Source organism: Hypomesus nipponensis, chromosome 2, assembly GCF_054491055.1.
Source record: "Hypomesus nipponensis isolate SF chromosome 2, ASM5449105v1, whole genome shotgun sequence".
In the NCBI taxonomy this organism is placed as follows: Eukaryota; Metazoa; Chordata; class Actinopteri; order Osmeriformes; family Osmeridae; genus Hypomesus; species Hypomesus nipponensis.
Genome location: NC_140362.1, coordinates 9,715,063 through 9,727,230, shown reverse-complemented (window position 1 = coordinate 9,727,230; position 12,168 = coordinate 9,715,063). Strand labels below are relative to the sequence as shown.

Below are 12,168 nucleotides of genomic sequence, written 5' to 3'. Positions count from 1 at the left end.
TTTGCTAAGTGGATAGGCCTATATTTTGTCTATACAATATGCTTCATATCTGCCTAATACAGAATTATAAACGTTTCTCTGTCAATTATTACTTTAGGTGTTCTGAGATTGGGGATAGCAGTCGATGTAGTTTTAAAAGAAAGGAAGCGAAGAAACGATTGTTTCACCATCAGTTTAGAAGCTACAGTTCCAAGTGTACCTAATCTCAGTCAGGATTTTACACTTTAAATAGATTACTTGTTTGTTTATTCGTCATCTAATCAGAAAGATGGATAAATGAATGCTTTGCCTGAAAATTCCAATAAAGTGAGAGTAAACTTTATTATGGTCCCCTATCACTCTAACTCAGGTCTCTACAAGCCACAAACAGCCTATGCATTTATCTTTCAGGTTTGCTGTGTCTTTAAGGTGTGCCTTTGACCACCGCCATACCGGCCCCCAAAGTGTGAATAATATTCGGTAAGGAGTTACGCTAAGTGGGAAAGCTTTTAGCACATTATCCACTGGCAGTTGCGCAAGGTAATCTAATTTGCCGGCACAGGTCCCTTATTAAATATCTTGCAGCGTCGAATTTGCATTCTAGAGTCGCCTAATGGGTTTAGTGGCCCCGTGAATCCCTGCTCGTGTTTCTGTAACCACCCATATCTCTTTGAGTGAGTGACATTGAGGATGAGAGGTGATCCGCTGCACCCAGGAAAACACAGGAGTCAGCGCTTTTGAAATAAGCTATATTTATATATACGGGCGGCCGACATGCGTCAGTGGATGCGACAAGTGAGAATGGATATGCGAAAATAGGATCTCGCAAACGAGATGGGCGGAGGAAAAGACAGAATTAAGCAAGAGATGGAAAAGTAGTTTTGTTTTGTTCCAATAGAATAAAGCCGGATGCTTTTGGAGTAAAAAGCAAGATAAGTGTCTGTAGTATTTTGAATGTACATAGCACGGTTAAATTAGCTGTTGTGTGAACTCTTAAAAGGCAAAAAATATAACATAATAAATTGAAAAAACACAAAAGGCTACTATAGTTCCATTGATTTATTGGTAGACTTCGCAAGCCTTTTTTGTTGGTGGCACTGCATGTAGACTACTTATTAGTGTTTGGTTTCTTTCAAGTTTTCATTCCTGATCAATTGAAAGAGTTATAGGCCTATATTATTTCGATATGTTTAAAGGTTTGTGGTTCTGGTTCCGATACTGAAACCGTTTTCAACGGGGATTAAAACAGTTTTATTAACAATAAAATTAATATGATTAATAATAGCCTACTGACAGACCTTTGACAATAAAAATAAACACTAATGATAGTTTAAATAATATCCTACCAATAGGCTACTGCAACAAATATATATATTTTTTAAATGCGTTATGTTTAAAAATCGTAAACCATTGTGTGATTGACGCTATTGTATAGTAGTTGTAGGCCTATCATAATTGTATTAGGATGTTATTACAATAGGCCTACATGTAGATCACACAATGGTTAAACATTTTATTCATCGAATGTAAAACACACTTTTCATATTCGGTCCTACGAACAGTCTGTTGGATCTTGGGCAAACCTTAGCGCGAGTTGTTTTTTCAAAGCTGTGAGTGAGTGAGAGGTGAACGGTTAGGCACTGGTGTGTGTCACAGGCGGATTAACCCAGCAATGCCCTTAAACTGCGATGCCCCGTTCGTTAGCCTACAGATTTCTACAATCATTGTAAAAACGTGTGATTGTATTATTAGTAGACTGGATCCTCATGATTTTTGGTATACATTTGACTAAAAGGATATTTCAATACATGTCACAGCACTAGTCGAAAGGTAAAATCTCATACACTCTTTCTTTTTGTGTCTCTTTTTCTCTCCCTGTTTGTGGCCTATTTAACACAAAAAGTGGACTAATTACTATGGAAAATAATAATTAATAAATTCGAGTAGCCTATTTTATATTGACATAGGGCCTATGTCTAGAAAACACATTCTTAAATAGATGACACGTTGCCTATAAATCTCTTTCAATTAATTGATCAATTCCAATATTAACGTTTCTGACCCCGATGAGTGAAGTGTCGGGCTGAAATTGGTTCCCACAAAATTGGGGTTAATGGTAGAAAACTGAAGTTGCTTTTAATTGGCCGATCGGCTCGGGTTTGTGGGACAGTCGAAAATGTGACGTCGAAACCGAAGCAGTGATTGGTTGTTCGAGATGGCGATGGATGGGAGTCTAAAAGTGAGTGCGAGAAATCTGGAGTCCCAATGACTATTTGGCCGCAGGACAGAACCACAGAACGATCTTGGTCTTTCAGCAATGTATCCAACAAGTCAAAGATTGCAAGTGCTGTAAGAGTTTCCTTGAGCGTATATAGTCTGCCTGCTAAAAACCCGCTACAAAGCTTCCATTGAGCTAGTCGGTTTTGTGTGCAGTTTCAAGAGGACACAAGAGGAGACAAACGGAACTTCGTAAAATTTCGTTCAAATATCCCCAATATGGAGTACACCTCGTCTCCGAAGCCGCAGCTCTCTTCTCGGGCAAATGCGTTCTCAATAGCCGCTCTGATGTCTAGTGGGAAAACAAAAGACAAGGAAACGGAGGAAAACACAATCAAACCCCTCGGTAAGTTAACGTTTGAATGACAACAAAGTTCTGGATTCTGAGGCATAGTCTGATTTATTTCAATTGCATAGGCAAATCTAGGTTATTTGTTGGATAACTGTAGGCTAAACCTGATTCTGCACCTTCGGGCTACAATTCTAGACGACAGGTGTCATGACGGATAGGTTGGTAGACGTATATAGGCCGAGATTTGATCACAGTTACAACATTAAGATTTAAACTTAAAAAATGTCAGGAAACTGCAGCATATAGGCAATATGGACGGGGAACTTTTTTATAGCTTACCTAGTCGGTATAGACTTCATCCCAAATAAAATGTAGCCTATCACAAAACAATATTTTGCTCAACTCATAAGTGTCTTTTGGGGTAGCCTATTATAAGACACTTTTCATGTGCCATACAAAAAAAGGATATCTCCAAATGCATTCCCGACATTTATCGTCGGTTATATAAAGGACTCAGCGTTTCTATTTTGCGCCATTCTGAAAACAGTTTGTTTGGTTATTTCACGTGTAGCCTAATTGAAACTTGATGACATTATGGTTTTGCTTCAAACGAATCATACTTTTGATTCAAGTGATTTCACAGTACTTCGATATTGGCCATTCACATTTTAAATTGCCTAGTTAATAGCCTACTCTATGGGCTAATAATAATAACTAATACACAATATAAGATATTATATATTTTATTAAACAATTGAATTCAGTAAGTGTGGTCCTTTTTTTGATAATGATAATGATGATGGTGATTATTATTATTATTATTATTATTAGTAGTAGTAGTAGTAGTAGTAGTAGTAGTAGTAGTATTAGTAGTAGTAGTGGTGGTGGTGGTGGTAGTTGTAGTAGTTGCCGTATTGTAATTACAAGGCTAAACATATAGCCTAACCCAAATACAGTTTTGATAATTAAAACAACACCTAACCCAAAAATATAGATAGATTTAGTAAAAGAATATTGTTTACCCATCATATTTACAACAATTATAGCTTAACAGCTTAACAACATCAATTATTAAAAAATAAAATAATAAACATTATGCTGCCCTGTATTCGGCCTTACACTCATTGAGCTATTTCGTTTAATTTTCTTGTAAATAAGTAGGCTTGTACCTGCATAAACATAGGCCACAAAAAAATCGACATTAATTATGATTATATGTATTTTTCCATTCTTAGAGCAATTTGTAGAAAAATCATCCTGTAACCAAGGCTTGGGAGAGCTGTCTTCTCTCGATGCACATGGAGACTACGGAGGAAGCGCGCCTGCGGTGTGCACAGAGCCTCTCATCCCAACTACCCCTGGCGTACCCAGCGAGGAGATGGCCAAAATCTCCTGTAGTTTGGAGACCAAAGAACTATGGGACAAATTCCATGAACTCGGGACAGAGATGATCATTACAAAATCTGGAAGGTAAATTTCAGTTTCAGGGTGAAACATTTAGTGTGCGGTCTTCACTGGAGCCCCATTAAATCCTAATGTCATGTGAGTGTGTTCCATATATCCCTCTGTATCTATAGGTCGTCGTCGGTTAAGTTAGCTTTAGGTCTACGAAGGCAGATGTAGCCTATCCTTGTTGACCTGTTGCAAATACATCTTGATTACACATTAGCAGTTTTTTGGCCACTATTATAACAAAAGACTGCTTAGTAAAATTGACAGAACAAATCACAAACTATGAAGGGATTGGATGCTCTGGCATGTTTGGAGCATGCACAAAAATATAGTCGAGGGATTTATGGAAGAGGAATTTGCTAGAAAGGCCTATGACACAAATGATCTCGTCTTGAACTAGTGGTGGGCTTTGGGTAAATATTTCTTTCTAAAGAAGAATGGTTGGCAACGTGCCGTGTTCTTGTAGACTTAATGTTTACTGTCCACATTCCCCCAACAGAAGAATGTTCCCCACTATCCGTGTGTCCTTCTCTGGGGTAGACCCGGACGCCAAATATATCGTGCTGATGGATATTGTTCCAGTGGACAACAAACGTTACCGATATGCCTACCATAGGTCATCCTGGCTCGTGGCGGGCAAGGCCGACCCTCCTCTGCCTGCACGGTATGCCGACCCTTCTCTGCCTGCCTAGCTCATCTTCCTAAATGTATTAGGCCTACGCCACATTTAAGCTTAGACATGACAAAATTGTACGTAGGCTAAATAATAATCAGCAAACATCAGTAATAAAACGTTTTTTTAAATAATGAATGTTTATAGCCATTGATACAACAATCTGAGAATATTCGAATGATATTCACGTACATTTAAATTATCTTCAGTTAAGTTTTTTGAATGATGCTGAAACTAGAATTGCTGTAGGCCCTATTTATTAAAGCGATTTATTTCGATTGTGTTTACAGGTTATATGTCCATCCTGACTCCCCGTTCACTGGGGAACAACTGCTAAAGCAAATGGTCTCTTTCGAGAAAGTCAAGCTAACCAACAATGAACTGGATCAACATGGACATGTAGGCTATGTTGTTTACACATTTTTCACAATAACACACGTGATGAATGCTATTTAACAAGCAAAGTTGAGACTTACACTATTTTTGTTTGGCTACATGCGACTTCTAATCGACGAATGAATGTTTGTGTAGGCTATACGAACTGAAAAGGTGATATTAACAGCGATGATTAATTAACATTGGGTAGATGAATAAAGCTACTTTATTCATTTTAAAGCTTTATTCAAAGCTACTTTATTCATATCCTGGGATGAGTCTAACAGAAAGATGAACATCTCAATGTGTGAAATGTTGACATAGCCTTCTCCCATGTGGGTAATTATTGTACATATGTGTAATTATAGACTGTCAAGGCTACTCAGAGAAAACAAAAAATGTTCATTCCGATACTGAAGTATATAAATAATGTTGTGGGGTTTTTTTTCCCTCTAAAGCATTTTTCTCTAGCAAGGAAAGAACATAATTTAAATCATTTGTTGTCATGCATATCAGTACATATTGTAGGCCTTTAAACTAGTTAACAAAAGTAGTTTTTGCAGGTCATGTGCCTATACAAAAAGAACATCTATGCATCCAGTCTGTTTTAAAATTAGCATGGGTTGAATATGGTGGATTGAAGACCTACCACAGTCAGTTACAAAATAAAAAAGTTAGCCCGAACTATCCTATATTCGATAGATTACGACACAAAACAATGGTTTAAAAAGAGTGTCATGGGGTTTGCAGTCTAATAAAAGCCGACTGGATAGGATCAAATAACTTTAAGTTTCAATGGTGTGTGTTTGTGTGATCCTGTATAGATGTCCCTATTATGGCGTGCACTAGCCCTTGAAAATGATTGATCTAAAACGTCCCATATCCTACATTTTCATCGGTTTCATTTCAAATTTTTTATTTAACTTTATGATTGTTTGAGAACATTTTGCATAGCATATATGCCTCTTTTGTCAAAATAATTTTGGTGTAGTGCTTCTTGGCTACCCTGCATTAGCATCCGCAGTCAGATGAATGAGAAATGCTTTTGATTGAGCCAGAAGCTGAGAACCAAGGGGAAAGTTTGTCTCTGACCTTGTAGTGTTAACAAGTTGATCTTTTCACACTCTCCCCTCATGCCATCCTAGCCATCCTCTCTCACTCACTCTTCCAACAACCATCTTTCTCCGAGCACCTCATTATCTTACTCTTTATTTTTTCTGCACGTTTTAGTTTTCCCTCCTATCAAGGTATTTTGTGTATCTTTCAATTGTCCTCTCCCCTTTGTTTTCACTCCTTAAATTCCTTTTGTTGCTTTTCATTCTTTGTTCTGTTTTATATTTTTATCTCCATACATCCTTTCTAAAGTATCCCAAAATTTTATTTTTGTCTTTTTTCTCACCCATCCCGCCCCCTCTATCTACCTGAGTCTTTCTTTATGTGTCTGTTTCTCCCCATACAGATTATCCTAAACTCCATGCACAAATACCAGCCCCGTGTCCACATCATCAAGAAGAAGGAGCACACTGCCTCGCTCCTCAACCTGAAGTCAGAGGAATTCCGCACCTTCGTCTTCACAGAGACTGTCTTCACTGCTGTCACTGCCTACCAGAACCAGCTGGTGAGTGACTGGCAGTTGACATCCAGACGTAGCTTTATGCAAAATAATAAACTGTCTTCCGAGGGTCCCATGTTTGTTTTGTGAGAGTAGGCCTAGTATGGGGTTAGCAAGCATTGTAGTTCCATCTTGTGTATGCAGCTGGAAAGGAATTAGCTCTAAATGTTAGCATCTAAAGCCAAACAAAAATATCTTCTTGGAGGTAGTAAAATACACTAACTGTTAAAGCAGAGCTGGGATTAAAGTGTGAGACAAGTGTGTCCAGCACAGCCTAAATCCAGCTCTGCCCACACTGCCTGACTCCCTTTGTGTGTTTAGTCTGTACAACATAGATAGAATGTGACAGATGGGCCGGGAGAGGGATTGAAGAGTCTGAGACAAGAGAATGAAGAGAAAGAATGGAGAGTGGTGTCTGATGTGATTCTTCTCCCCCCCCCTCAACCCCCTCCGTTGTTTTCCAGATAACCAAGCTGAAGATCGACAGTAACCCATTCGCCAAAGGCTTCCGTGACTCCTCACGGCTGACAGACATGGAGAGGTACAGGGAATTCTGTGTCCTCCACAGTTGGTTTATTTCTGTTCCTATGTTGATTAGATAAACACAGGGAATGGAACCAAAGAGAGTGAGTGTGTGTATGTTAGAGAAAGCGGCAGAGAGAAAGGAGGGGGGCAGAAAATGGCGGTGCATGTTAGCCTCTTACACTGAGTACTCAATAATAGGAACAAAAGCTGTGATGTGTTTATTTACTACTGCATACTACTAACACTGCACTTCAGGCCAAGATTTCTTTGAGTATAGGAGAGGACACATGGATTGTATGGATGAGCAGCACTTCTCTCTCTCTCTCTCTCTCTCTCTCTCTCTCTCTCTCTCTCACACACACACACACAAACACACACACATAAGCACACAGTGCACAGACTCACTGTCTTGACACAGACCCACAAAAGGCAGGTCCTGCCAAAGGATTTATATCCCCTAGCCAAATACAACTTTTTATTTATCCCTTCAATTCCGCCACTGGGGCCAAAATCAGTTGACAAAATCAAACCATTCAGACACATTTCCTCAAATCAACCAAACAGACAAAGTCACCTGCTGGAAAAAAGGGAAGCAGACAGCTCTTCCTCCCATTTTTCTGTCTTTTTCTTTTTGCGGGCTGTGAATTAGATCTGATCAATTGATCTTCAGGGAGCTGCAGAAATCACATTAGTCTGGAGTCGGTCACTGCACTAAAACACGATGTAATTCGATTGGCTGTGGTGACTGATTGAAACCAGCCCCCCTTGTTGCTGTATTGGGGGGTCGGGTTGGCTTCTGAGCTGGACAGGGGCAGCGCTGATAAAAACACACACATTTGTACTGCGTCGCTGACAGATATTGCACTTTCCTAACCTAATTGGGTGGGGGGGGGTAATGTGTACGCATGGCTGTTGTGATGCAGACCACTCCTGCCTATCCTCCTATACACACACACACACAAGCCAACCTGACCATTTCTGTCCCTGTGAGGTGCTTTCTGGCAAGAATAATAGTAAATAATGCACTTAGCGTGACAGTGGAAACAGAAACACAAATTTCTGAACATACAAAGAACAATGCTGAACACTAGGCTTTTAGAATGCTGTTAGAATCAGAACCTTCTGATTCTGATTCTAACAGTCACTGCGTGACATATAAATACAGAATTTGTGTGTGAGTATACCTTTCTGCATGGGTGCAAGGACATGCATTTTTATGTATTTCCCTAAGTTACTGTGTCGTTTATATTTTATTTCTGTGTGAAAAATAGCATGAAATCAAACATTGAATGAACGTAGAGATATATTTTGGGCGTCTCTCTTTGGCTTTTGCTGCAGGGAAAGTGTTGAGAGTTTGATCCACAAGCACTCGTATGCCCGGTCTCCTATCCGCACCTACGCAGGTGAGGAAGAGACCCTGGGGGAGGACGGCCACTCCGCACACACTCGGGGTAAGAGGACGTGGCCCCCAATTCATGTTTTGTTTCAAGCAAATTCTTACGAACGATTTGATAAACAAATGTATGTACACAGTTTTACAAAGTGATTTATTTTTGTTAAAAAGACCAGCAGTCTTACCTACTTATTCTTGGCTCCCTCTCTCTCCCAGGTTCTGCGTTCACAGCCTCAGACAATCTGTCCCTCACCTCCTGGGTCACCACCACCTCCGGCTTCTCAGGCTTCCAGCACCCCCAGTCCCTCTCTGCCATGGGCACCAGCAGTGCTTCGCTGGCTGCCGGCTCCCTGCCCCACCCCATCCAGGGCTCCCTGCCTCCCTACAGCCGCCTGGGCATGCCCCTGACACCCTCAGCCCTAGCAGGCACCATGCAGGGCAGCGGGCCCTCCTTCCCCTCCTTCCACATGCCACGTTACCACCACTACTTCCAGCAAGGCCCCTATGCCGCCATCCAAGGACTACGCCACTCCTCAACGGTCATGACTCCCTTTGTATAACTCAACCCGGGGCACGAGGTCAGAACCAGACTTCCATTTCTAAACCCCAATGCCAGCTCATAGACATGTATGTAAACACCCAAATATCTCCCACCTACTCCCATTCAGAATCGTCACCCCTCCCCTTTATGTTGTTTTTTGTATATAATGCACCTGGGGCGCTAACATCTTCACAAAACACATTTTCCAAGTCTAAACTGCCACGGAAGCATGTTTTAACACTTCAAACATCAAGAAAACCACTCAGCCAGAAGCTATATGCCAAACATTGTAAATGCATTGAAAACGCTATTCAGGAGCTGAAAAACACTTTAGATCAATAACAAATGGAAAGTCTCAAAAAGTGAATGTAAGGGCTAAACATCTTCACAAAACCCCTTTTTAATATATATACAGCCACAGAAGCATGTTATAACACTTCAAACATCAAGAAAACCATTCAGCCAGAAGTTATTTGCCAAACTTTGTAAATGCATTGAAAACGCTTCTCAGGAGCTGAAAAGCACTTTAGAGCAATACAAAATGGAAAGTCTCAAAAAGTGAATATAACGGCTAAACATCTTCACAAAACCCCTTTTCAATATATATACAGCCACAGAAGCATGTTTTATCACTTCAAACATCAAGAAAACCATTCAGCCAGAAGTTACATGCCAAACATTGTAAATGCATTGAAAACGCTATTCAGGAGCTGAAAAGCACTTTAGAGCAATAAAAAATGGAAAGTCTCAAAAAGTGAATTTAAGGGCGAAACATCTTCACAAAACACCTTTTCCACGTTTTGACTGCCACAGAAGCCTTGTATAACACTTCAAACATAAAGAAAACCATCCAGCCAGAAGTTACATGCCAAACTTTGTAAATGCATTGAAAACGCTATTCAGGAGCTGAAAAGCACTGTAGAGCAATACAAAATGGAAAGTCTCCAAAAGTGAATCTAAGGGCTAAAGATCTTCACAAAACAACTTTTCCATGTCTAAACTACCACAGAAGCATTATATAACACTTCAAACATCAAGAAAACCATTCAGCCAGAAGTTACATGCCAAACATTTTAAATGCATTGAAAACGCTATTCAGGAGCTGAAAAGCACTTTAGATCAATAACAAATGGAAAGTCTCAAAAAGTGAATCTAAGGGCTAAACATCTTCAAAAAACACCTTTTCCATGTCTAAACTGCCACAGAAGCATCGTATAACACTTCAAACATCAAGAAAACCATTCAGCCAGAAGTTACATGCCAAACATTGTAAATGCATTGAAAACGCTATTCAGGAGCTGGAAAGCACTTTAGAGCAATACAAAATGGAAAGTCTCAAAAAGTGAATATAACGGCTAAACATCTTCACAAAACCCCTTTTCAATATATATACAGCCACAGAAGCATGTTTTATCACTTCAAACATCAAGAAAACCATTCAGCCAGAAGTTACATGCCAAACTTTGTAAATGCATTGAAAACGCTATTCAGGAGCTGAAAAGCACTTTAAAGCAATCCAAAATGGAAAGTCAAACAATGTGAATCTAAGGGCTAAACATCTTCACAAAACCCCTTTTCAATATATATACAGCCACAGAAGCATGTTATAACACTTCAAACATCAAGAAAACCATTCAGCCAGAAGTTATTTGCCAAACTTTGTAAATGCATTGAAAACGCTTCTCAGGAGCTGAAAAGCACTTTAGAGCAATACAAAATGGAAAGTCTCAAAAAGTGAATGTAAGGGCTAAACATCTTCACAAAACACCTTTTCCATGTCTAAACTGCCACAGAAGCATTGTATAACACTTGAAACATCAAAAAAAACATTCAGCCAGAAGTTACATGCCAAACATTGTAAATGCATTGAAAACGCTATTCAGGAGCTGAAAAGCACTTTAGAGCAATAAAAAATGGAAAGTCTCAAAAAGTGAATGTAAGGGCTAAACATCTTCACAAAACACCTTTTCCATGTTTTAACTGCCACAGAAGCATTGTATAACACTTGAAACATCAAAAAAAACATTCAGCCAGAAGTTACATGCCAAACATTGTAAATGCATTGAAAACGCTATTCAGGAGCTGAAAAGCACTTTAGAGCAATAAAAAATGGAAAGTCTCAAAAAGTGAATGTAAGGGCTAAACATCTTCACAAAACACCTTTTCCATGTCTAAACTGCCACAGAAGCATTGTATAACACTTGAAACATCAAAAAAAACATTCAGCCAGAAGTTACATGCCAAACATTGTAAATGCATTGAAAACGCTATTCAGGAGCTGAAAAGCACTTTAGAGCAATAAAAAATGGAAAGTCTCAAAAAGTGAATGTAAGGGCTAAACATCTTCACAAAACACCTTTTCCATGTCTAAACTGCCACAGAAGCATTGTATAACACTTGAAACATCAAAAAAAACATTCAGCCAGAAGTTACATGCCAAACATTGTAAATGCATTGAAAACGCTATTCAGGAGCTGAAAAGCACTTTAGAGCAATCCAAAATGGAAAGTCAAACAATGTGAATCTAAGGGCTAAACATCTTCACAAAACCCCTTTTTAATATATATACAGCCACAGAAGCATGTTTTAACACTTTAAACATCAAGAAAACCATTCAGCCAGAAGTTACATGCTAAACTTTGTAAATGCATTGAAAACGCTATTCAGGAGCTGAAAAGCACTTTAGAGCAATCCAAAATGGAAAGTCAAACAATGTGAATCTAAGGGCTAAACATCTTCACAAAACCCCTTTTTAATATATATACAGCCACAGAAGCATGTTATAACACTTCAAACATCAAGAAAACCATTCAGCCAGAAGTTATTTGCCAAACTTTGTAAATGCATTGAAAACGCTTCTCAGGAGCTGAAAAGCACTTTAGAGCAATACAAAATGGAAAGTCTCAAAAAGTGAATGTAAGGGCTAAACATCTTCACAAAACACCTTTTCCATGTCTAAACTGCCACAGAAGCATTGTATAACACTTGAAACATCAAGAAAACCATTCAGCCAGAAGTTACATGCCAAACATTGTAAATGCATTGAAAA

General features: G+C 39.2%; 1 protein-coding gene across 1 annotated transcript; it reads left to right on the top strand.

Moving 5' to 3' along the window:
- Positions 1–2,202: 2,202 nt before the first annotated feature.
- On the top strand, positions 2,203–9,288 carry tbx20 (T-box transcription factor 20). Its single transcript, XM_084669424.1, has 8 exons — positions 2,203–2,602; positions 3,784–4,018; positions 4,500–4,664; positions 4,964–5,072; positions 6,508–6,666; positions 7,125–7,201; positions 8,524–8,636; positions 8,795–9,288. The coding sequence occupies exons 1-8, from the start codon at positions 2,476–2,478 to the stop codon at positions 9,136–9,138; spliced, it is 1,329 nt and encodes a 442-aa protein (XP_084525550.1). The 5' UTR covers positions 2,203–2,475; the 3' UTR covers positions 9,139–9,288.
- Positions 9,289–12,168: the final 2,880 nt, after the last annotated feature.